Source organism: Hyla sarda, chromosome 3 (genome assembly GCF_029499605.1).
Source record: "Hyla sarda isolate aHylSar1 chromosome 3, aHylSar1.hap1, whole genome shotgun sequence".
Taxonomy (NCBI): Eukaryota; Metazoa; Chordata; class Amphibia; order Anura; family Hylidae; genus Hyla; species Hyla sarda.
Genome location: NC_079191.1, coordinates 32,728,311 through 32,755,694, shown reverse-complemented (window position 1 = coordinate 32,755,694; position 27,384 = coordinate 32,728,311). Strand labels below are relative to the sequence as shown.

The following is a 27,384-nucleotide window of genomic DNA, read 5'->3' as shown; positions in this document are numbered from 1 at the left end:
TGTCAGGAACTGTCCAGAGCAGGACCAGATCCCCATAGCAAACCTCTCCTGCCTAGACAGTTCCTGATATGGACAGAGGTGTCAGCAGAGAGCACTGTGGTCAGAATGAAAAGAACTACACAACTTCTAGTATAAAGCAGCTGATATGTACTAGAAGGATTAAGATTTTTAAATAGAAGTAATTTACAAATCTGTTTAAAGGGGTACTCCGGTTGGAAACGTTTTTTTTTTTTTTTTAATCAACTGGTGTCAAAAAGTTAAACAGATTTGTAAATTACTTCTATTAAAAAATCTTAATCCTTCCAGTACTTAATAGCTGCTGAATACTACAGAAGAAATTATTTGGAACGCAGAGCTCTCTGCTGACATCATGACCACAGTGCTCTCTGCTGACATCTCTGTCTATTTTAAGAACTGTCCAGAGTAGGAGAAAATCCCCATAGAAAACATATGCTGCTCTGGTCAGTTCCTAAAATGGACAGAGATGTCAGCAGAGAGCACTGAGTTCGTGATGTCAGCAGAGAGCTCAGTGTTCCAAAAAGAAAATAATTTTCTCTGTAGTATTCAGCAGCTAATAAGTACTGGAAGGATTAAGATTTTTTAATAGAAGTAATTTACAGATTTGTTTAACTTTCTGGCACCAGTTGATTAAAAAACATTTGTTTTCCACCTGAGTACCCCTATAATGATTTTAGGTCAGAATCTGCATCTCATACGGTTTTTACTTTAACATGAAGCACAGAACAGTTCCATAGTATCAGTAAAATTAGACCCTGGATTAATTTAGGCTGTACGTGTGGCGACCCAGGGAGCTGTCTGCTGGGACTAGAAGTGCTCCTAGTATGTAAATGGTGCTGCGAGTGATAAAGCAGTCCCAGTGTATCCCAGCCCTAGATGCACACAGCTTGGCCAATGGAGGGCAGCTTGTGTTGATGCCTCGGGGCTCGTCCCTATATACTGTGCACTGGTGGTGTTGGTCAGGATGCCCTTGGTGTAGTAATGAATGCAGTTAACCAGACACAGGGAGACAAGGAGATGGTGCAATGCAATTTTACTTGCTGCAAGGGTTACTGTAGCATGATGAGGAGAGGTGTTCATTGCAGTGTATAAGTGACTTGGGACATAATAACATAGTAACATAGTTCATAAGGTCGAGAAAAGACCAGAGTCCATCAAGTTCAACCTATAACCCTAATGAGTCCCTACTGAGTTGATCCAGAGGAAGGCAAAAAAACCCTCATACTAGAGGTAAAAATTCCTTCTCGACTCCAAATATGACATCAGAATAAATCCCTGGATCAACGTTCTGTCCCTATAGATCTAGTATATATAACCAGCAATGTTATTATTCTCCAAAAATTCATCCAGACCCCATAGATTGACTTGTTTTAGGAGTTTGGATTCAGCGATCGGACCTATCCCAGGACATGAATTGGTCCCTGATCAGAGTATAGCCTGACATGTTCCTTGACTCAGATATGTGACTAGACTTGTGACATACGTAAAGCCAATGTACTCACTGAAGCAGGGTCTTCTCAGGGGTGTAACTGAGGTAGTAGCTTCACTCTTGCACAGGATCTCATATCAACAGAGTTAAAGGGGTACTCAGGTGGAAAACATATTTTTTCAAACCAATTGGTGGCAGAAAGTTGAACAGATTTGTAAATTACTTCTTTATAAAAAATCTTAATTCTTTTAGTACTTATCAGCTGCTGTATGCTCCAGAGGAAGTTCTTTTTCTTTTTGAATTTCTTTCCAGTCTGACCACAGTGCTCTCTACTGACACCTCTGTCCATATCTGGAACTGTCCAGTTTAAAAGCAAATCCCCATAGCAAACCTATCCTGCTCTGGACAGTTCCTGACATGGACAGAGGTGGCAGCAAAGAGCACTGTGGTCAGACTGTAAAGAACTACCCCATTTCCTCTGGAACATACAACAGCTGTTAAGTACTGGAAGGATTAAGATTTTTACATAGAAGTAATTTACAAATCTGTTAAAATTTTTGGTACCAGTTGATTTAAAAAGAAAAATAAAAGTTTTTCACTGGAGTACCCCTTTAAATATACCGACACGTTCCAGCTGGTGTATACAAATGGCATCCCTTGACTTGGAGATCAGTACTGCTAACTGGACCAGGACAACGAGGCATGCAGCATCTGGTTATCTCTGTTTGCTATCAGGCACTTCGGTTCCAACCTTTCTCCTGAAAGCTCCCGCTTTTAGGTAGTGAACGCTGGACAGCAGAAGGAAAGTCTAGGTGTAGTACTGTACTGGGTCTCTCTCTCTCTCTCTGGTTTTCCACTCATACTGAACTCAAACTCTACTCATTCTAGAACCCAGCTAGGGACCTGACACCTTACTGGGTAAAACACAATAAATCGTATAATAGGATAAAAACATATTGATATAAAACACAAGCATTTATCCACCACCCAGGGCTAAAACTCTTTGTGGAACATGACAAATGGGCAGTGCCTGGCATTAAGAGGCACGGTCTATAAGGAGGAGCCCTCCCTGGAGGATTCCGTCAGAATTGACATTGTGCACTGTCCCATTGCAGTGCGGTTCCTGTCTTAGTCAGTTTTAAGAACAAACATGGTTATTCTTTTGGCAAAATCCAATTCCGGTTCATTTCCAAGTTCTGCTATAGAACTTCTGTCATGTGAACTGTGCAGCCAAATCCCATTGACAGCAATAGGAGGCTGCGGCGGAGGTCAAGGTGCAGGAAGGAGGAGGAGGGGAGCTGTGACCATTAGCTACTGTGAATGGGGGATCGTGTATTATCTGACCCCAGTTTCATAAGAAACATGTTACATGTAGGTGGGACTGGTCGACCATCTTATGTGTATAGAGGCTTATTTGACAGCAGATGTCATTTGAGATAAGAACAAGGCCGGTTCTCCCTATAGGCAAAATAGGCAGCTACCTAGAGCGCCCTCTTGATAGGGGTGCTGCTCTGCCTGCTGCAATAAAGTTAGCCAGTATCCGAAGCACCCACCCGACCAAAGCATCTCACCATCAAGCAGAACCCCACCACACTACCCTCACCCCACCTGTACTATAATAATCAGCTTTTTTCAGCTTGCTGGAAGAGCGCAGCACCCCTTCTGAGGCAGACAGGGGCGATCACTAAGGTCAGGTCTGTCCAACATCCTAACATCGCGCGTGCCTTTTTCTCAGGGAGATAAGCTACTGCCAGAGATGTCTGGCAGCAGCTTACTTCCCTTTTCCCCAATCCATGGTAAATACATGCATCCTTGGCAAAGCATTTATGTGTATGGGTGATCGGGAGAGATATCTCAGCTTACAGCCATCTAATGTATGTGGCTACCTTTAGACCAGTGTCCACCTTTAGACCAGTGTTTTTCAAGCAGGGTGCCTCCAGGTGTTGCAAAACTCCAACTCCCAGCATGCCTGGACAACCAAAGGCTGTCCAGGCATGCTGGGAGTTGTAGTTTTCAATAGCTGAATAATATAAGAACCTGCACCTGAACAGGCAGGTAAATATCTAATTGGAGTTTGACTTATTTTATTAATTATTTTTGCACACAGTCCTGTAATTCTGACATCTGAGCAAGACGGATGGAACTCAGTTTGCACGTTGGTTGACAAGATCTCCGTAAGCATGTGAGTCCTATTTCTTACTAAAGCCACTGTTTTGATCTAAATAAGGTGCAAAGTCTGTGCTGAATATTTTTCTTAATATACTTCTATAGCAATCTCAGTTTTATTCTAATAAAGGGCTCTAAAACTGCTGAATAGACTTAGGTTTAAAATATGGCATTCTAGCTGCCTGCAGCCACCACTAGATGGAGCAATGGAGCTAACTGAATACTGGTTACTGTACATGTGGCATTCTAGCTGCCTGCAGCCATCACTAGATGGAGCTATAGAACTTACTGCATACTGATTTCTGTAAATATGGCATTCTAGCTACCTGCAGCCACCATTAGATGGAGCTATAGAACTTACTGCATACTGATTACTGTAAATGAGGCATTCTAGCTGCCTGAAGCCACCACTAGATGGAGCAATGGAACTTACTACATACTGATTACTGTAAATGTGGCATTCTAGCTGCCTGCAGCCACCACTAGACGGAGATATAAAACTTACTACATATTGATTACGGTAAATGTGGCTTTATAGCTGCCTGCAGCCACCACTAGATGGAGCATTGGAGCTTACTACATACTGATTACTGTAAATGTGGCATTCTAGCTGCCTGCAGCCACCACTAGATGGAGCTATGGAGCTTACTGCATACAGATTACTGTATATACTTTATGTGAAATGTATACATGACATCCTGATTATGCACACTGTTCTCTTTTCATAGTTACCCCATACATGTAAAGGGTGACATTGGAAGACTCAGGTGTAAAACGGAGGGCAGTTACATTGGTGAGTAGTTACCCACATCAGGAGGTTACAATGTTCTTCTAGTCATCTTGGTCCTTCCTATGCCATTCATTCCTAAGGCCACGTGTATATGGATTTAATATCAATTGTTTTATAGCTAGTATGGATATTAGGCCACAGCTCATGATAAAGTTCCCAGCTAGATACCTGATTTACTGGAGAGCCTATGTAGGTACCACTTGGGTATTGACCTTGCCCATTTGTCTAATAACAATTTTCCTCCCCTCTTCTCCTTCACTCTTCTAATGTGAAGAACACTTAGGGGTCTGGCAATTTATCAATTTTTCCACCAGAAAACTGACATAAAAAAGAAAAAGAAAGGAATGGCCTGCACAAAAATGTGTGTTAACACCAGAAAACTGTCTTGAAAGCCTTGATAAATTCCCCTATTGACTCCTCCTCCATTCTTTTTCTTCTATTCGTTTCCATCTTTTATTACGTCTTATACTTCTTCCCCTACAACACTGGTGTCTAGGAAGCCATCATAGATGTTTCCAATTATTCTTGATGGTTCAGGGACGATCCTATGGCTGTGTTCACATATACTTGTAGTGGCCTAGTGGGTTGTATGCTGGGTTTGATGTGTCCCGTCCACAGTGCCAAGAGTGGTGTGGCAGTCCCATGTAACTCATCCCAGTGGTCTGTGTGCTGATGATAGTGGTTGGGATGCCCTTAATGTTTGTTGGGAGTCCAGATAACCAGACACACGGGTAAATGAGGAGAAGGTGCAACTTCAGGGGGTTATCCAGGTTTAATGACATTTTCACTATTGTACCTGTGATGCCAAGTTATGTCTTAAGTGCTTTACTTGCCTTATAAGTGTGGGTTGGATCGACCCCTTTTTGTGATTTCATGGTGTCCCCCCCCCAGGTTCAGCGTTTCTCCATTCTCTGGATGACTGTTGTCTCGAGCCTTTCCCAGGATCCGGTCTGGCTCGAGACAACAGCTGATCACAGGGGGCTTGGCTTATTCTTGCTTTTCCTGACAAGCCAGCCCCCTGACGTGTGCAGTCCATCTGTACGTGCCGCTGCTGTGATCAGCTGTTGTCTCTAGCTGAACAGGATCCTGGGAAAGGCTTGAGACAACAGTCATCCAGACACTGAAGAAATGCTTAACCTGGGACCATGAAATCACAAAAAGGGGTCAATCCAACACACACTTGTAATGCAAGTAAAGCACTTGAAGGGGTACTCCGCTTCTCAGTGTTTGGAACAAACTATTCTGAACGCTGGAGCTGACGCCGGAAGCTTGTGTTGTCATAGCCCCCTACCATAGACTTGTATTGAGGGGACGGGGTGTGACGTCATGAGGGGGTGGGGTTATGATGTCACGAGCTCCCGATGCTGACTCCAGCGTTCAGAACAGTTTGTTCCAAACGCTTAGCAGTGGAGTACGCCTTTAAAACATAACTTGGCATCACAGGCACAATAGTGAAAAGTTAATAAAACCTGGATAACCCCTTTAAGCAGCAGTTTATTTCACAATTCCCAGGCTGTAAACGCTGCAAAGGTTTCTAGGGCATGCAGAGTAGAGGTGTTTGTTACAATTAGAGATAAGTGAGCCAAGCCCGACAACCTGAATTTCAGGGTGGCCATGGATCGCAGAACTTTTGAACATTTCTTGGTTTGACTCACGTGAACTAGGAAATGTGCACGATAATAATATAAGTGATAAGGGACAAATGGCCTATTGGCGCCCAGAGGAAAGGAGGAAGTGTCGGCGCAGGGAGATGACGTCAGAGTAGACCAGGTTATACAATTATATGTTGGTTTATGTGTCAATCAACTCCCAGGCCAATAGGAGAGAGCAAAATGGGCAGGGACTGTCACTGCCGGTATTTTGAAGGGAGGGAGAAAGACAGACAGACAGCATGAGCTGAAGCCAGAGCAGAATCATCCTGAGAAATCCCCCCCCCCCCCCAAAAAAAAAAAACTTTTTGTATCACAAAAACCTCCAGAGCTGGTGGAGCACAAACCCTAATTTATACGATTCCACAGCAAAGTGAGCACAGCCTTAATCTGTGAGCTGATCTCAAGGACCTCCTGTCCCTTTCTGCAGAAGCTACATTGTGCACTACAAATCCCAGCCAGCATTGCTCAAGGCACATACAAATATCTGTACAGCTGAGGGCTGACCTGTAGGATAGCAGTACGTATTTAAGTTAAGTTGCTGGGAACACAGCATAGCCATGTAAAGTACCTAATTTTATATTTATGAGGTTTAATTGCGCATACAGTATATTTACCTGGTTGTAAGCTAACAGTGCAATAAAACTGTGTACATTTATAACATATTAGCCTTCTAAAGTGCCTGTATGTATATATATATATATACATACATATATATGACTTTGACTCATAGGGCACTCAAGCGCAACTTCAATATTGTACACGCTGGTGTAGCTGAGGTAATTTAAAGACTGTAGCATAGGATCCCATACCAACGGAGTTAGTCCTGCTGAGACACTTCCTGCTGGTGCATTCAGATGGGTATCCCTCAATTTGTAATCAGTCTCCTCCAACAGACAAGGACGTCAAGGCAAGAGATGCCTGGTTTTCCTTGTGTGCAATCAGGCACTTAAATAACTTCTCCGGAATGCTCCCTTAACTCTGTAGTGGACTCCCTGTCAGCGTGGAATAGGCTAGGTAAAAAAATGCTTGATTTTTCTAATTTATCTTTGTCCTATTCACCTAGTTACTGGCACACTCTCTTGAAACCATCTTAACCAAATCAGTTTATCTTAGTCTCATCTGACCACAGGACATGGTTCCAGTATTCCATGTCCTTATCCTGCTTGTCTTCAGCAAACCGTTTGCTAGCTTTCTTGTGCTTCTTCTTTAGAAGAGACCCGGGCAGACCAATGTAATGCAGTGTGCGGTGTGTGTTCTGAGCAGTGACAGACTGACCCCCTCCCCTTCAACCTCTGCAGCAATGCTGGCAGCACTCATACATCTATTTCCCAAAGATAACCTCTGGATATGATGCTGAGCATGTGCACTGAACTTCTTTGGTCAACTCTGAAACTGCTGTATGGTCTTGCCCACCGTGCTGCAGCTCAGTTTTAGGGTCTTTGCAATCTTCTTATAGCCTAGGCAATCTTTATGTAGAGCAACAATTCATTTTTTTCTTCAGTTCCTCAGGGAGATCTTTTCTATAAGGTGCCATGTTGAACTTTCAGTGTTCAGTATTAGAGAGTGCAAGAGCAATAACAGCAGAGTGTTCTGAGTCACACATGACCCCAGGTAGGAAAAAATGGCTAATTTGGCCCAATTTGGCCATTTCCACGTAGGGGTGTTCTCACCTTTGTTGCCAAGGTATAGCCATGAATGGCTGTGTATTGAGTTATTTTGAGGGATGACAAGATTAAACACTGTTAGGGTGTATTCACACCACATTTCTGTCATACGGGGACCGGATCCGGCTGGGAGAGGTGAAAGCCGGGTGCTCCAGTTTACCTGTCGGCTCATTTTTGTCCTGTATCCGGACTAAAAACTGTGGTAGGAAAAAGAAAAAATGGTAGAAACTGGTAGACACTTTCTATAGAAAGAGCACCTCTCTGGCATTGTTAATAATCTCCATTCAAGTTTATTGCAGATGTGGACAAGAAAGTCCTTTCTTCTTATCTTGGACAAGACATTTAATAATGTTTTTTTATTTTTATTTCTCTGGATACAGGTTCACAGAACATCACATTTTCCGTATTCAACAAAGGAAAGTATGTTAATACATTATAATGTTTTTTTTTTTTTTTCTTAAAGGGGTTATCCAGTGGGAGGGGGGATGCCCATTGTACATTATATAAAAAAATAAAATAATCCTGTACTTACCTCCAGCCCTGTCAGAAATAGTGACATCAGGGCCCATAGTGTAATACTGACAATCACTGGCTGACTTACCTCTAGGGACTATGGGGGAGATTTATCAAAACCTGTGTAGAGGTGTGGTGCAGTTTCCCATAGCAACCAATCAGATTGTTTCTTTCAATTTTTACAGGTCTCTTTAAAAATGAAAGAAGCAATCTGATTGGTTGCCATGGGCAAACAAGTGTTTCAGCGGGAGGCCCCCTTGTTTGAAAACACTGGCCTATACAATGCATTCAGAAGGTCTTTAGACCTACAAAAAAAAAAAATGTAAATGAAAAATGTCCCCCATTTTTGTGCAGTTAATACCCCATAATAATAAAATGATCACAGAACGATTGAAATCTTTGCTAATTCATTTAAAAGAGATAAGAAAATTTGCGGTCAACCTTTACTATGACACGTGACCTTCAGAGTATAAGCAAACTGTGTTTCTGATCCCCCTGTTAAAGGGGTTATCCAGGAAAAAACTTTTATTATATATCAACTGGCTCCAGAAAGTTAAACAGATTTGTAAATTACTTCTATAAAAAAATCTTAATCCTTTCAGTACTTATGAGCTTCTGAAGTTAAGGTTGTTCTTTTCTGTCTAAGTGCTCTCTGATGACACGTGTCTCGGGAACCGCCCAGTTTACAAGAGCTTTGCTATGGGAATTTTCTTCTAAACTGGGCGTTTCCCGAGACACATGTCATCAGAGAGCACTTAGACAGAAAAGAACAACCTTAACTTAAGAAGCTCATAAGTACTGAAAGGATTAAGATTTTTTAATAGAAGCAATTTACAAATCTGTTTAACTTTCTGGAACCAGTTTATAAAAAAAAGTTTTTTCCTGGAATACCCCTTTAATCATATCCATCAGCATTCCACCGAAAACAGGATGAACATGATGCTGTTTCCAGAAGCAGCGGACCCCATTCACTTCTATGGCCGATCTAAGCCCCCTCCCCCCTCCCCCCCCCCAAGTAACTCCTTTTTCGGATTTATGCGTTATTTCAAGAGCGCAAAAGCCCCCATTGTAAGTCTGCTTAAAATAGCAGATACACCCAGATGCTCACAGTAATGTGAGAACATTCTTTGCAAATGGCGGATGGGCCCTTGGAACAATTTGCTTTAGTGGACCTAAGGGGACCCTGGTCCAATGCTGCAACCCCCTCCATACTCACAACTTGTATTTTATATGACTCTTGTCTTGTTGTTGTTGTTGTTTTTTTGCTCAAATGTTCCTTTAGAAGGGCCCCTAAACCTCAGATATAATTGACCCATCTTTTTGTTGGGAAAAAGCAGGGACTCCATATCATATGCAGTGTCTAATTGCCATTGTGTGATCTTTGTTAACAGATCCATAGTGAGTAAAGAAGCCTGGAGCATCAGTGCCAAACAAGAACTGTTTCTATATCAGACATCCCCAGGTACAGACAAACAATTGTATAGCTAGCTCAAGAAAAGTCCAATTTCTGAGCCTCCATCCATGGAAGCAGGGATAGAAGCCGAGCCGTTTCCTCGGTAGTAAATGCACACAGGTAAGCAGAAGGTGTCAAGCTCCCAAATGAATATATAAAACTTATACTTTTAATAGTCCATATTAAAAAACGCTCAAAGATAAACACCCAATGTGAGTATAAAAACCCAAAACGCCGACACATTTCAGACCATAAGGTCCTTAATCATGGCAATGTTAGAAAATGTATACAGACCTTATATATCCTAAGCACGTGTATGGAGCTTAGGATATATAAGATCTGTATACATTTTCTAACATTGCCATGATTAAGGACCTTCTGGTCCGAAACGCGTCAGCGTATGGGGTTTTTATACTCACATTGTTTTTTTTTCTTTGACCATTTTTATGGACTATTACAAGAATAAGTTTTATATTTTGATTTGGGAGCTGGACACCTTCTGCTTACCTGAGTTCAATCCCAGGTACAGTCTATTCTTACGCTTTAGACAAGACTACTGTATATCATAGATCTCTGACTGTTGGTACATACAGATCTTTTAAATGTTTTTGGAAACTACTTTGTTTTTATTGGCTTGTATACTTAAAGTTAAAGTGTACCTGTCATTAACAAAAACTTTTTATACAATGTAGATAATACCATTATATGTATACAGTATGTGTAATATACATTGATTAATGTCCCTGCAGCAATTGCCGGTGTCTCTGTGAGGAGTCCAAATACAGGAAGTGAGGGCAGGACAAGCAAGGCTCTGTGCAAGCTCCTGGTTTGTCAATAATTTTGATGGGTGAGCCGAGGGCGTGTCACAGAGCCTCAGTGTACAGAGCCCTGCTTGTCCTCAGTGTACAGAGCCCTGCTTGTCCTTAGTGTACAGAGCCCTGCTTGTCCTCAGTGTACAGAGCCCTGCTTGTCCTCAGTGTACAGAGCCCTGCTTGTCCTCACTGTACAGAGCCCTGATTGTCCTCAGTGTACAGAGCCTGGCTTGTCCTCAGTGTACAGAGCCATGCTTGTCCTCAGTGTACACAGCCCTGCTTGTCCTCAGTGTACAGAGCCCTGCTTGTCATCAGTGTACAGAGCCCCGCTTGTCCTCAGTGTACAGATCCCTGCTTGTCCTCAGTGTACAGAGCCCTGCTTGTCCTCAGTGTACAGAGCCCTGCTTGTCCTCATTGTACAGATCCCTGCTTGTCCTCAGTGTACAGATCCCTTCTTGTCCTCAGTGTACAGAGCCCTTCTTGTCCTCAGTGTACAGAGCCCTGCTTGTCCTCAGTGTACAGAGCCCTGCTTGTCCTCAGTGTACAGAGCCCTGCTTGTCCTCAGTGTACAGAGCCCTGCTTGTCCTCAGTGTACAGATCCCTGCTTGTCCTCAGTGTACAGATCCCTGCTTGTCCTCAGTGTACAGAGCCCTTCTTGTCCTCAGTGTACAGAGCCCTTCTTGTCCTCAGTGTACAGAGCCCTTCTTGTCCTCAGTGTACAGAGCCCTGCTTGTCCTTAGTGTACAGAGCCCTGCTTGTCCTCAGTGTACAGAGACCTGCTTGTCCTCAGTGTACAGAGACCTGCTTGTCCTCAATGTACAGAGCCTTGCTTGCCCTCAGTGCACAGAGCCCTGCTTGTCCTCAGTGTACAGAGCCCTGCTTGTCCTCAGTGTACAGTGCCCTGCTTGTCCTCAGTGTACAGATCCCTGCTTGTCCTTAGTGTACAGATCCCTGCTTGTCCTCAGTGTACAGAGCCCTTCTTGTCCTCAGTGTACAGAGCTCTGCTTATCTGCTTGTATCTATCTATCTATCCATTTAAACAGGACTCAAGTCCTGCAGGAACGCATGAAAACGGAGTTCCTGCACTTTTTCCACAACAGGAACATTGGAGGAGATTTATCAAAACCTGTGCAAAGGAAAAGTTGCCCATAGCAACCAATTAGATTACTTCTTTTATTTTGCAGAGGCCTTGATAAAAATGAAAGAAGCGAGCTGATTGGTTGCTATGGGCAACTGGGCAACTTTTCCTCTGGACAGATTTGGATAAATCTCCCCCATTGTTCCTATTAGCTGGAGTCCTGCAGGACCAACCCTTGAGTGGAAATCTTGAGTGAGTTTCCACACTTTTTTTCCCAGGACTATTATCATTATCATATCTCAAAGCAAGTTGGAATGGATACATGTCTACACTCTCTTTTGTCCTACCAGGTATAGAACTGAACAGGTGGAGGCAATAGGAGCAGCCTCTATTTTTGTTTTTGCTATGAAGTCCCTCTTCTCTATAATTATCCATGGTTGAGATGTAGCATTTTGGATCAACTTTATGCTTTTGTTGTAGAAATCCAATACATATATCCAGATGTAGGAAGTGTAGGAGGTGGAACGGACATCACCATCAGGGGAGACTTCTTTACGCATCCTATAAAAGTCAACATTGCAGGTAAACAATTTTTCATTTAACCCATCCAGATACAGGTACGCCCTGGCATCCTGGTACTTAAGGACCCATGGCATACATGTACTCCCTGGTCCCTTTAACGGAGTTTAAACCGTTCTCACTAGCCGAGAACTGGTTAAACCCAGTGGGTCCCGGTTGCTACAGCAGCCAGGACCCATGGCTAATGTAGGGGCTGATGGGGCCAATGCCTTGCATTAACCCTTTCGACGCTGCTATCATGGCATCTAAAATGCAGGGTTAATGGTGCCGGTAGCTCAGTCTTAGTGCATGCACTATTTCTCCCATTACTATCTTCTGTCACAAAATAACGGCCATTATTAATAACGGGCTATAACGGGTTAAAAAGGATAATGTAAAAATCCCATAGACTATAATGTCATTTTCTAACGGCCGTATAGGATTTTGTAACTGCCGTTTTCCAGACGATTTTCAGATGGAACTTCGAACGGAACTTTTACTCTGAGTAATTTTGTAGTGTGAAAGAAGCCTTATAGTTGACAATGCATTTCCAAGCTGAATCCGCAGAAAGAATAGATATGACTATTCTTCCTATGGACGCCATAATCGGGATTTCACAGTGCAGCAGAATCCCATTAAAACCAATGGGACTCTTTTGCAAATTTACGAGCAGAATATTTCTGTGGGGTTCTGCTCGGAAATTCCGCCATGTGAACCTGGCCTAAGACCATCTCCAATCAGCTTGATGTTCCTGTGACTCCAATGTCACACATTAGACAGTGGCTTAAAGGGGTTATCCAGGAAAAAAAACTTTTATATATATATATATATATATATATATATATATATATATCAACTGGCTCCATAAAGTTAAACAAGTTAAACAGATTTGTAAATTACTTCAATTAAAAAATCTTATTCCTTTCAGTACTTAGGAGCTGCTGAAGTTGAGTTGTTCTTTTCTGACTAAGTGCTCTCTGATGACATCTGTCTCGGGAACTGTCCAGAGTAGAAGCAAATCCCCATAGCAAACCTCTTCTACTCTGTGCAGTTCCTGAGACAAGCAGAGATGTCAGCAGAGAGCACTGTTGCCAGACAGAAAAGAACAACTCAGCTTCAGCAGCTGATAATTATTGGAAGGATTAAGATTTTTAAATAGAAGTAATTTACAAATCTGTTTAACTTTTTGGAGCCAGTTGATAAATATATATATATATATATATAAAAAAAAAAGTTTTTTCCTGGAATACCCCTTTAAATCGTACCTGTCATCTGACTTAGATTTTTAGCGAATGTCCTGACTTAATGCCCCTCCGGTAGTAATGCCTTCCATGCACTTAGTAAACTTGTTTTTACATGTATTCTGCTGCTCACAGTCCCATCCTAACAAACCTATATTTTTCTATCTGTTCAATAAAACAGGAGACATCTGCAACATCAAATCCCTGTCCCCACAAGTCATAATATGTACTACTGCCCCTTATGGACAAAATGGTAACGCTCCATATCCAGGTACTGCATGGTTAGATTTTGTTTTCCTTTCTTTTTTCCCCTATATTAATAATTGTTAAACATCTTACATAAAAGTTAAAGCTGTGTAAACTGGATTCTGGTGATGACTATGGAGGACAAGTCACGTGAAAGCCTATAAAGCGCGCAGGTAGCAATAGTACACAGGCCATGTGGCTTGTGGTGCCCAAATATTGCACTTACACTAAATATTATGGTTATACTCTGACACAGTGTCATAATGGGGCTCAGTCCCCTTGAAATATCTGCAGCATTTATCTGATAATCTTTCTTTTCCTGATGGTGGTTTAGTAGTTTGAAGTTCATCCCCGTTCTATCTGTTGGGCCTATTCAGGCGGAATCCGATTGCAGCAGCCTCCCATTGATTTTCAGATGGATTCCGCTTCACCAATTACTCTGCGGAATTTCATTTCTTCAATGGGATAATTTTTTTTCCTGACTCTTATTTCCACAGTTAAATTCTGTGTGAAATAAACTACGATCCGCAAGAATGCAAGAGGAATCCGTCTCAGAGCAGAAATTCTGTAGGATTAACGGGCCTTTTTTGAGTGAAGAAGCAGAGCATCAATTTAAAAGGGTACTCTGCCCCTAGACATCTTATCCCCTACCCAAAGGATAGGGGATATGATGTCTGAACGCGGGGGTCCTGCCACTGGGGACTCCCGCGATCTCTGCTGCGGCACCCCAGACATCCAGTGCACGGAGCAAACTTTGCTCCATGCCCGATGACTGGCGATGCGGGGCGGAGGCTGATAACGTCAAGACCATGCCCCCTCAATGCAATGAAGCCCCACTCATGATGTCATGGCCATGCCCCCTCAATGCAAGTCTATGGAAGGGGGCGTGACAGATGACACGCCCCCTTCCATAGACTTGCATTGAGGGGGCGTGGCCGTGACATCACCAGCCCCCGGCATTGCACCCGACACTCTAAACGTACGCCGGGTGCAGCAAGAAGATTGAATAGGGGATAAGATGTTTAGAGGTGGAGTACCCCTTTAACCCCTAGATAATACAGGGCATACCTGTGTGCCCTGGAGCATTAAATTTCTATAAAGTGAGCGCACCAGTTGCGCTCACTTCATAGGTGGTGAGTCACTGCTATCAATAGACGGGAACTCACCGATAATGTCGAGCAGCAACGAACCCGCCACTGCCCGTTATTAAATGCACTCTGTCACTTAAAAAAAAACTTTTAGCATGTTGTAGAGACATGTCAAACGTTTTGATTGGTCGGGATCTGATTGTTCAGGCTGTGACCAATAGTTAGAACCAGCTGGGAGAAGAGCGCGCTTAGCGAGACAAACTTACAATGTACGTCTTTGGGGTTGTCTCTGTCAGCCACTCTTCTCTCCATGATCATTCAAACAGTTGGCCGGGGTCTGAATTCTGACTGATCAAAACTTTTGACATGTCTGTAGGACAGGTATAAAGCCTTTAGATGCCGTGATCTATGATGAACTCAGCATCTAAAAGAATGAACTGACAGGTGCCGTTTTTTTCTGTGCTCATTCATTTGTTCTGTTCTCATTGGACCCCCGCAATGCAATCATGGGGGTTGATGAGTAAAAATGGCAGTGGAGGTCCTGTTAAGCTCCTCCTGCTGCTGGATTATTGCTCCAATGATACAGCCTGGCAAAGCCAGGCTGTACCCACAGAGCTCCAATGACTCTGTACAATGCTAGGGGAACTTAAAGGGGTATTCCAGGAAAAAACTTTGTATTTTTTTTTTTTTTATTTAAACTGCCTCCAGAAAGTTAAACAAATTTGTAAATTACTTCTATTAAAAAATCTTAATCCTTTCAATAAGTATGAGCTGCTGAAGTTGAGTTGCTGTTTTCTGTCTGGCAACAGTGCTCTCTGCTGACATCTCTGTCTGTCTCGGGAACTGCACAGAGTAAAAGAGGTTTGCTATGGGGATTTGCTTCTAAACTGGGCAGTTCCCGAGACACGTGTCATCAGAGAGCAGTTAGGCAGAAAAGAATAACGCAACTTCAGCAGCTCATAAGTACTGAAAGGATTAAGATTTTTTAACAGAAGTAATTTACAAATCTGTTTAACTTTCTGGAGCCAGTTGATATATAAAAAAAAGTAACCCCTTTAAACAATGTAAAATTAATAAAATATATTGTTTTTTAAATGATATTAAAGCCCCTCTCCTAATATATTAAACCTGAAGATGGGGGTGGCTTTAATATAAATTAGGGGAGGGGCTTTAGTAGCCCCTCCCCTAATATATATTAAAACCACCCCCATCTTTTATCTTATAAAAAATAAACCTATTTGGTATCGCTGTGTGTCCAAAATCTTAAAATATAATGTTTATGATCCCACCTAGTGAAACATTTAAAAAAAAATACCAAATGCCAGAAATTCAGATTTTTGGTCACATCATAAATCAGAAAAATAATTAATATAAAGCCATCAAGAAGTCCCATCATAACAAAAATGGTATAAATAAAAACTATCACGGCACGGTTTAGGGGTCAGAATAGGGCGATTTTAAGCATACTGATTTTGTTTAAAAAATTATAATAGAAAAACTATATAAAATTTTTTTTATAATAGAAAAACTATATAAATTGGTATCATTTTAATCGTATTGACTCACAGAATAAAGATAACATGTCAGTTTTACCACAAAGGGCACTAAGTAAAAACAAAAACCCATAAGTTTAAAAATTGCTTTTTTCTTTTCATTTCCCCCCCCCCCCCCCACAAATATATATTTTTTTAATTTCTTAGTACATTAAATGGTAAAATGAAAGGTGTCATTGCAAAGTGCAATTGGTCACGCAAAAAAAAAAACAACAAGCCCTCATTTGGGTCTGTGGATGGCAAAATGAAGGCGTTATTGCGGAGATTTATTAAAACCTGTCCAGAGGAAAAATTGCTGAGTTGCCCATAGCAACCAATCAGATCGCTTCTTTCATTTTTGATAAAGCCTCTGAAAACTGAAAGCAGCGATCTGATTGGTTGCTATGGGCAACTCAGCAACTTTTCCTCTGGACAGGTTTTGATAAATCTCCCCCTATGTCTCTTAAAAGGTGAGAAGGGAAAAACGAAAATGCAAAAATAAAAATTGGCTGTGTCCTTAAAGGTGTGATCGCGGGGGTCCCGCTGCTGGGACTGAACAAATGCTGGGTTCCCGCGGCAGTGGTCGTGATGTCATGCCACGCCACCTACCATGCTTGGAGGGGGCGTGGTGTAACATTCAGAACTCAGAGATCGCGGGGGTCCCAGTGACGGGACCCCCGCGATCAGACATCTTATCTCCTATCCTTTGGATAGGGGATAAGATGTCTGGTGCTGGAATACAACTGAAAGGCAGTGGTAAACTGTGGCCCTCCAAATGTTGCAAAACTTCAACTCCCAGCATGCCCGGACAGCCGTTGGCTGTCCGGGCATGCTGGGAGTTGAAGTTTTGCAACATCTGCAGGGCCACAGTTTGAGACCACTACCTTAAATGGGCACTGTCACCAACTTTATTTTTTGATATGTTGTAGTACTTATGTACTACAACATATCTGTAATATACTTTTATTTATTTTTTTTTCATTAAAAAGGTTTAATTTACATTTAAAAACCGGCTACTGAAAAAGGACTGATTTTGGAGTGGCAATCAGTCCTTTTTCAGTTAGGCTGCACTCGCTCCCTGCCTGTCAATCAGACAGGCGGGAGCGAGCGCATTGGCTCCCCGGCCGCTGGCTGGGAGGCCACTCCTCCCGCACATCGCCGCGGCCGCCTCGTTGCCGCCGCTGTCCCTGCACACCCGCTGCCGGACTCTGCAGTAACTGCAAGTGTAATGAGGGAACGGGGTATGCGGGGCGGGGGGGAGGAGGGAACGGGCTAGTGCCGTAGCGGGGGGGGGGGGGGGGACGGACTAGCAAAAAAAAAAAATAGGATGGTGGGAGCTACCCTTTAAGGGGTGAAAGCATGGATGGTGAAGATGCAACAACTTTCAGGATCTCAAAAATTTTGCAAAACAAGGCTGGATTTTATTTGTATTATTAAGTGTATTTTGTGTCTTACTACAGGCAACAGAGGACTTCTGTATGAGATTTGGGTTGGATCACACACTATAGATATGGACAAGCCTCCTGTTCAACAACAATCAGTGGTTCCCAGTGCAAGCTCCCCATCAGATGTCTTTGTAGTTCCAGACCAGCCATTCAGGTATCGGAAAAAGCTGAATCTGATTCGCTAGTTGGCACCGTGTGGAAGGGTTCAGGTAACTGGATAATATATGTTACGGAGCTGGATGTGGATCCTCTAACCTGTGTGGCTGATGACTCGGACCGTATCGGGGAGCGGAGTCTAAGGTGCCGCTGGTCTTCATCAGAGCCCGCTGCAAGACAGGATGGGCTTGCTGCGGCAGGCGACACCCAGGTTGCTACCCCCAACACGGCTCGAACACACAGGTAGCTGGGCAAGGCGAAGTACCAAAGGATAAGGCAGTTGCGTAGTCAAACGTAGAAGAAGGTGAAGGTAGGCGGCAAAGGTGCAAAGTCAAATAATGTAGCAGGAAGGTCTGGATACACGGATAAGGCAAACAGGCAATATAGAATGCTTAATTTCAGGCTAGGGGCACTGAAGATCCGGCAGGGAAGTGGGGGAGGTGCAGGAACTTTATAATGTAGTGACAGGTGTGACAGTCATTATGGGCGTAATGGCCCTTTAAACCCTTTTAACTCTTTTCAGAGTTCCGGCGTGCGCACGCCCTAGGAGATGGGGATGCGCGCGCCGGAGCTGAGACACAGAGGAGGAGGCGGTAGCGGAGCATGGTGATTGACAGGCTGGGATTCGCATGCTGGCGTGTCCCGCAATGCGAATCCCAGCCCCGCCGGCAGACGGGGACACAAGGACTCTACGCTCACGGCCGGTGCTTGCGGACGGAGCGCAGAGTGTAGCAATATGCCAATAGCCGCATATGGCAAAAAGGGGGAGTCTGGCACGGAAACAAAAAAAAAGGAAATTGGCTGTGTTCTTGGGGGGGCAAAATGGGCCATGTCCATTATACAAGCTTCATCTAAGGTCACCAACTATGTTACCTCAGCTTTTGTAAATTTGGCAAAATTTAAAATGCATCAACATGCAATTGTTATATGAACACACAAGGTTTAAGGGGTACTATTTTATTTTATTTTATTTTTTCAAATCAACTGGTGCCAGAAAGTTAAACAGATTTGTAAATGATTTCTATAAAAAAAATCTTAATACTTCCAGTACTTATCAGCTGCTGTACGCTGCGGTGGAAGTTGTGTAGTTATTTTCTGTCTGGGCACAGTGCTCTCTGCTGACACCTCTGTCCATGTCAGGAACTGTCCAGAGTAGGAGCAAATCCCCATAGCAAAACTCTCCTGCTCTGGACAGTTTTTGACATGGACAGATATGTCAGCAGAGAGCACTGTGGTCAGATAGAAAATAACTGCACAATTTCCTCTGGAGCATACAGCAGCTGATAAGTACTGGAAGGATTACAATTTTCTAATAGAAGTCATTTACAAACCTGTTTAACTTTCTAGCACAAGTTGATTAAAAAAAAAAATAATAAAAAATGTTTTTCTGCCGGAGTACCCCTTTAAAGAATATTTATGTTGCAATCTAAAGAATAAAACTTGCCCAGTGAGACAAATGATAGTTCATAAAAAATATGAAAAAGGTCCAGCATCCAGAGTAGTTTATAAAAAAAAAAAAAAAAATGAGTTCAAAATACAAAGAAAAAAAAAGAAAAATCCCACCAACACATTTGCAGTCAGTAGGCTCTTATTCATGGCATAAGGAAGGGTCAAGGACCAGAAATGCGTTAATGTTTTTTTATTTTTTTTTCTGTTATTGTATTTTGTACTTTTTTTTTTTTAAGGAATTTGCCAGCTCCAAATCAGGTACAGAGCTTCAGACTTTGGCAGATACTGTAGGTGGTTAGAGAGATGCAATTAACTTCTGTAAAGTTATAAAAGTGCCTTTTTTCATAGCTTAGGAGTCAGACTGTGGGGGGGGGGATGTGCTGCAGCAGCGCCTCCCCCCTTCTTATCTTGACTGATTGACATACAAGTGTGGTGACCAACGGGTGTATGGCAGGTCCACGGGTGTAGCGGTGTGAGTGGTGGGAACAGATAGTATTAACCCCGGGGGCAAGCTGTCGTTAACCCCTAGTGTTCGTGACACCAGTGTGGTTTTAGGGTTCTGGAGCACCACACGCCTGGTTCCTCCGCTATCCCAGTTGCTAGTGGTGAAATGAGAGTCCACAACCAGTTATGAACTACATGCATAAAGATGGGCACCACTATATAGATAAGAAACGAGGTGCTATCAGTAACTATAACAAAGAGCTATAATCCAAAAGAAAAAAGCTAGCCACTATATAAGGATACACACCACAATTGTAGTGTAGAAAGGTATAGAATTTTTATTTTTTTTAATCACACAACAAAAGTACAGACATTTAAAACCACTTAAAAGCATCAGAAAACATGGTAGAGGATGATAATCCAAATAACCACCCAGAAGGACCTCACCGCTTGCTGGACCAATATACTTGTACATAACTTGACTCGAGATTGGACTTGACTTGATTATATGCAGGACTTGACTAGTTTCAGTGACAGCAGACATAGACTTGAGACTTACTGGAATGACTGTAGCCTTTGAGGTCTTCCAGATGCTGATCACTTGAACTGAGATCTCTGTACTGGCTGGTTCTCAGTAAAGGAAGAGTAGAGAAGAATTGTAATGGCCGCCCCTTTATATAGTGGGGGCTGGACTAAAGCCCATTGGTCAAACTCCGGGCCATAGGTTAAGCTGGTGCTCTCGGGGAGACCATGGGACAACAAATCATGTGACTGCATGACATAACATGTGACAAACTTACACAGGTCCTTTAGACCTCCCACATGTCATTTGTACTACCTATACATAAGGATACTGTCTACTCATTAAAGCAATACACACAACATTCTGGAAACAACAGGGGGAGACCCTGCAGGGGAGACAGGTCACTGAGGGTCTCAACCTGTCAGGGCCTAAGGGTAGTACATGACCCTGTCCTGTACTGGGACATCACACAAGGCTGGAAGCTGAGCCCTGTGCATCAATCATAAAGGGCAGAAGAGGTGGGGGAGCTAGATCCTTTGGTGACTCTTCCCCAGCTTTACTGTTTTTACAGTAAATAAGCTTTTTTCTAGCTTGGTTCATGATGGAGTCCACTTGTAATTTGTGGCAACCCGGGAGCTGTATGGCACGAGTCTTAGGGTATTCCACATTTCCTATAAAAATATTTTGATAAACAACAAATTGGACAACAATTTGTTGGTTACCAAACAACAATTAGTATTTTTAGCAAATTTGATTAACATTCCAAATATCATCTACCGTATTTTCTGTTCTATAGTATTTCTATAGGGGCAAGTCCTTACTGCTGTCCTCATTCCATTGGAGCTTTGGAACCATTTCACCAGCAGTTCTTGTTCAGTCCCATTTCATGAATCCCAACATATCCCACCAACAATATTCAACAATTTAGAGGACAACATGACTCCCTACAAATAGGAAGAGAAGGGGTTTCACTGTGGATAGGATCTTTGTATGAATGAGTAGGATTTTTTTAGTTTTATGTGGGACCACTAGATGTAGCCTTCTCATTATACATTCATCATAGACTTTATCCGACCTAGCTTGGTAGCTGCTCGGAATTCTGCAAAGTGTTGGTAAATACATCACAAACTACACTAAAATGATATAGTCGTTAGTAATGTGCTCCGATAGATATTTACAGCCTCTCTGTTTATATACAGTTTACATTTTATATACAGAGCAAGGTTGAGTGGATTCTTTGTATCTCCGGAGACCAACAACTACACATTTTGGTTACAAGCAGACAGTGAAGCTCAGCTCTTCATTAGCCCATCACAAGAGGAGGAAGTCAAGGTAAGATGGGAAGAACTATGATTATCAAACCTGGGTGCTAATAGTGTATTTTATTGTTTACTAAACATCAGTTTACAATTTACTGTATAGAACTATTCTATATAAAGAGGGGTCACTGTGTATATACATTACTTACCCTATACTGATTGTGAGCTACATCCTGTATTATACTCCAGAGCGGCATACACTATTCTGCTGGTGGGGTCACTGTGTACATACATTACATTACTTATCCTGTACTGATCCTGCGTTATATCCTGTATTATACTCCAGAGCTGTACTCACTATTCTGCTGGTGAGGTCACTGTGTACATACATTATATAACTTATCCTGTACTGATCCTGAGTTATATCCTGTATTATACTCCAGAGCTGTACTCACTATTCTGCTGGTGAGGTCACTGTGTACATACATTACATTACTTATCCTGTACTGATCCTGAGTTATATCCTGTATTATACTCCAGAGCTGTACACACCATTCTGCTGGTGAGGTCACTGTGTACATACATTACATTAGTTATCCTGTACTGATCCTGAGTTATATCCTGCATTATACTCCAGAGCTGTACTCACTATTCTGCTGGTGAGGTCACTGGGTACATACATTACATTACTTATCCTGTACTGATCCTAAGCTATATCCTGTATTATACTCCAGAGCTTTTCGAGGATTAAGGTACAGGTGTCGGCGCTACCTAGCTTAGGCTGTGGTTAACTTCCAGTGTGCAGTCACGGTCAGTGCATGGGAGAGACAAATGGGAGCTTCTGTGGGGTGCACTCAAAAGGATGATAGTCCTTGCAATATCAAGTATCATGTAGAAAAAGGAGGCACCCACCACTGTAGATGCTTGCTTCTTTATTTCATGTGCATGCGGTAAAAACAGTGAGATCGGGTAAGGACGCCAACTAGAAGTAGTGACAATATTGTTTCACACCATTCGGTGTATCATCAGATTACCCTAATGATACCCTGATGATACCCTGAGTCTGATGATACACCGGATGGTGTGAAACAATATTGTCACTACTTCTAGTTGGCGTCCTTACCTGACCTGACTGTTTTTACCGCATGCACAAGAAATGAAGAAGCAAGCATCTACAGTGGTGAGTGCCTCATTTTTCTACATGATACTTGATACTCCAGAGCTGTACTCGCTATTCTGCTGGTGGGGCCACTGTGTACATACATTACATTACTTATCCTGTACTGATCCTGAGTTATATCCTGTATTATACTCCAGAGCTGTACTCACTATTCTGCTGGTGGGGCCACTGTGTACATACATTACATTACTTATCCTGTACTGATCCTGAGTTATATCCTGTATTATACTCCAGAGCTGTACTCGCTATTCTGCTGGTGGGGCCACTGTGTACATACATTACATTACTTATCCTGTACTGATCCTGAGTTATATCCTGTATTTTACTCCAGAGCTGTACTCACTATTCTGCTGGTGAGGTCACTGTGTACATACATTACATTACTTATCCTGTACTGATCCTGAGTTATATCCGGTATTATACTCCAGAGCTGTACTCACTATTCTGCTGGTGAGGTCACTATGTATATACATTACATTACTTATCCTGTACTGATCCTGAGTTATATCCTGTAAATCTTTTATTAGAAAAATATAAATCATAACAAACACAGAACCAGCACAACTTTGCCATAATGGAAAACAACAAAATGAAATAACATAAACCCATACTTTTCAAGAACAAAAATCCTGCCTAAACGGCCAGCCCAGCTTTTCCTAAAAATACTAATACTACACCAAACATAACCAAACACACTCACATGCATGCATACCTAATGTGCAAAAACCAAAAATAAAATTGCATATTTAGCTTTAACAAAAAAAAAAAAAAAAAAAAAAAAAAAAAAAAAAAAATATATAAATATTATATATATTGCAAACATAAAACAACCCAAAAAAGTCCACAACAGATTAAAAAAAAAAAAAAAAGGTTCGACTGCCATCTATCACTACTATAAACACTATATAATACACAAACCAAGATATAAAACAAACAAAATTATAATATTTACTATATATACTATATACATACTATATACATATAACCTATATACACCTATAAATATACAGAAAACACACCTACAAATATAATAAAACAACCTACTCTAAACTGTCCCTTCACCCGCACCACCCACCCTCCTGTACATGGGTCAGAGTCCATAGAGTCCATAGTCCTCAATGTCCAGTCCATAACTGACCCATGCCAGGTCCACCAAAACAAACAACCACCACCACCCACAAAAACACCCTCCCAACCTAGAACTCCTCCCACCCAACTTTACCATAACCAGCTTTATAATATACAAAAACAAACAATACAAACCACTTTAGGCCCAAGTTCGGTGCCTGTAAGCCCTACATAACTTTAGCGTCTGAAAACAAAACAAAAAGCTATGGTGCACATGCATTAGCCCACCACCAGGAAGAAGGATGGCAATCCTGATACATACAAAATATTTACATTCTTTCCCTAACTGCACCCTACCTCTCACCCTACCATTATCCCTAAAAAATAAACTGACCCTACTATCACCTTAACCCTGTCCCTACATCACTGTCCCTAACCAAAACCAGGGTACTCTACCCAAAAGGTCTAGTACCTAGGGCACATCAAAACAAAACCCTCTCCATAGGAGAGAAGCCCTACTGGTACCAAGACTGCCATACTCCAAAGACCTGATCTTCCCGAGGTCACCGGTGATGTTCCTACAGACCTCCACCTCGGAGAGGACTTTCCGCTGTGTAGACACTAAACACCGTGCATTCCACGTGTAGTACCTAACCACTAAACTGACTAAGAATAAAGTGCCCCGATCACGGCCACCCAGGGTCCTGAATGCCCCATAAGCCCATTCCGGATAGGTAAGGCCGGCAAGTTGACTCCAGCCGATGGAAGCGCCCACCCGGTTGTAGACCCCTATATTAAAGGGACAATGAAGCAGGAAATGGTCCATGCTTTCCAGCATGTCCCCGCACTCTTCTCGGGGACACCCCCGGTCATCAGATCTCCTACACTTCAAATTGTCCCTCACATATAGCTTCCCCTGAAAGCAGCGCCAGGCCAAGTCCCAAAACTTCTGGGGGATCCTTTTCATGTTTAAAAGATACAACCCCACCCTCAGATCCCGACCTGGGCAGTCCCTGAGCGCCAGAGGCTTCTGGAAGTGGGTCAACAGAACCCGTTTGTCAAGGAACTGCCTTGACTGGGTCCTGATCTCCCACACTCCCAGACCCCACCGACGTATCGCCTTCAGAGTCGGGGTAGCGTAAGCCGGAAGGTATCCATGGGGCGTACGGAGGTCCTTCACTTGCCCTCCTGTCTCCCATTCCTGGAAGAAAGGCCGAAACCACTCCCTGCAGGAGAATACCCACGGAGGAGCCCTCTCTGACCAAAGGTTTGAGATGTTGGCTTTCAAGAAGGTGTTCGTTAAGAACACCACGGGGTTTACTATAGATAAACCCCCTAGTCTCCTCGTGCGGTACGTAACCTCCCTCTTGACTAGGTTCATCCTGTTCCCCCATAACAGATGGAAAAACAGGCTGTAGATCCTAGTATAGTAAGCCTCTGGCAAGATACATACACTGCCCAGATAGATAAACAAGGGAAGCAGGTACGATTTGATCAGGTGTACCCTTTCCCTGAGGGTCATAGACCAACCCTTCCACTGATTCACCTTCTGAGTGGCATCCTGGAGCTTACCATCCCAGTTTTTGGTGGGATAATCATCCTGGCCGAATGTGATGCCCAGAAGTTTTGCTGACTCTTGGGGCCCTGGAAGGGTGTCCGGGAGATCAAACGTGGGATCTCCCCCTCCCAGCCAGAGACTTTCACACTTATCCTGGTTGATCTTAGACCCGGATGCCTCCGAGTAGCGGTCCACTTCCGACATCACCACATCGACCTCCTCTCTCGAGGACACGAAGATGGTGACATCATCAGCGTACGCCACCACCCTCTGGGTGACATCCAGCTCCGCCAGACTCATCCCGACTCCCGCCAACGGCCCACAATCTACCCTCCGGATGAAGGGATCGATTGCGAACACGTATAAAAGCGGGCCCAAGGGACAACCCTGACGGACTCCGGACCCCACCTCAAAAGAGCGGCCAGACCAACCGTTCACCAGTGGGAAACTCTCTGCCCCTGCATACAAGATCTTAAGCCAATTAACAAAAGTACTCGGTAAGCCATATCTCAGGAGGACGGACCAGAGGTACTCGTGGTTCACCCGATCAAATGCTTTGGCCTGATCCAGGGACAGCAAGTACCCCTTCCAGAGACCTGCACTACTCCGCTCCACTGCCTCCCTGACACTAAGGACAGCACTTAAGGTGCTTCGGCCTGGAACAGAGCAGTGCTGGGCCCCCGAAAGGAGCCGGGGTGCAAACTTCGCCAGCCGATTAAACAGTATCTTGGCCAGAAGTTTCCTGTCCGCATTGAGAAGAGCTATGGGTCTCCAATTCTCAATACGGCTGGGATCTTTACCCTTTGAGAGAAGAATCAGGGCTGACCTCCTCATTGACTTCGGCAGAGTGCCCGAGGAGAGACACTCATTGAATACCTCAGTCAAGAGGGGAGCTAAAGACTCCTTAAAGGTCCTGTACCACTCGGATGTTAAGCCATCCGGACCTGGCGACTTCTTAGGGGCGAGCCCCTCGATCGCCAGTCTCACTTCCTCTTCCCTGATTTCTTCTGCCAAAACATCAAGAGAGGGGTCTACCCCTGGCTCAGGAATGGTTTCAGCCAGGAAAGCTGACATCCTGTCTCGATCTAGATCCTTCCTTCCCAAGAGGTGTGAGTAGAAGGATCTGACGACCTCCAAAATCCCTGATCTGGACCGATTCAGAGATCCCGTACTATCAATCAGTCCTGAGACCACTTTACTACTCACTGACATCTTACAGTTTCTGTAAGGGTCGGGCGAGCGGTACTTCCCGAAATCCCTCTCAAAAACCAAAGATGCGTGCCTATCGTACTGACACCTCATCAGCAAGGACTTCACTCTGGAGATATCCTCACGGCTACCTCCAGTCGAGACGAGAAGCTCGAGTTTCCTCCTCAGACCCTGATACAGGCGATACCTGTTCAGGGACCTGAGGCTCGAGAGCTGGCGGAAGAACCCCACAACCCGCTTCTTGAATATCTCCCACCACTCTGACTTACTACTACATAGGTCCAGTAAAGGTACCTGACTCTGAAGAAAATCCTCAAAGGACTGTCTTATCTCCGCTTCCTCCAGGAGGGACGAATTCAGCTTCCAATAACCTTTACCCATCCGGGGGGTCTCTGAAACATTCAAGGAAAAAGAAATCATACAGTGATCGGAGAACTCCACCTCAACCACGGACACTGCAGAAGAGACAGCTTCCTCCTTTAAATAAAACCTGTCTATTCTAGACCTGCAGCTACCTCGACGATAGGTGAAACCCGCGTGGCCTGAGGGGCTCCGGATGTGGGCATCCTCTAGGCGAGCTTCCCTAACTATACTATTGAGGGCTAGGCTAAGCCAACCGATCATTGGAGCCTCTCCTATCTTGGGATCTCGTGACAGTATTGAAATCCCCTCCAAAGATCACCTGTCGGCTTGTAAAAAGAAAGGGCTTAATCCTCATAAAGAGATCTTTTCGTCCCCACTTTGTTTGTGGGGCGTAGATGTTAATAAGCCGAAGCTCTTGCCCCTTCATGAGGACATCTAAGATCAGGCACCTCCCCATTTCTAACTCAATAACCCGTCTGCATTCAACAGG

At 43.4% G+C, this 27,384-nt stretch overlaps 1 protein-coding gene across 5 annotated transcripts in view; it reads left to right on the top strand.

Annotated features, from left to right (window-relative positions):
- Window positions 1-27,384, top strand: part of PKHD1 (PKHD1 ciliary IPT domain containing fibrocystin/polyductin) — a 707,308-nt gene that overhangs the window by 30,480 nt on the left and 649,444 nt on the right. For 4 of the 5 annotated variants that reach the window (XM_056564009.1, XM_056564011.1, XM_056564012.1 and 1 more), the window contains 8 exons: window positions 3,555-3,629; window positions 4,342-4,406; window positions 8,100-8,139; window positions 9,624-9,694; window positions 12,056-12,157; window positions 13,556-13,645; window positions 17,701-17,839; window positions 21,457-21,589. In XM_056564009.1, the coding sequence (XP_056419984.1) occupies window positions 3,555-3,629; window positions 4,342-4,406; window positions 8,100-8,139; window positions 9,624-9,694; window positions 12,056-12,157; window positions 13,556-13,645; window positions 17,701-17,839; window positions 21,457-21,589 (715 nt within the window). The remainder of the gene's footprint in view (window positions 1-3,554; window positions 3,630-4,341; window positions 4,407-8,099; window positions 8,140-9,623; window positions 9,695-12,055; window positions 12,158-13,555; window positions 13,646-17,700; window positions 17,840-21,456; window positions 21,590-27,384) is intronic. The other variant, XM_056564010.1, reaches the window with a different exon arrangement.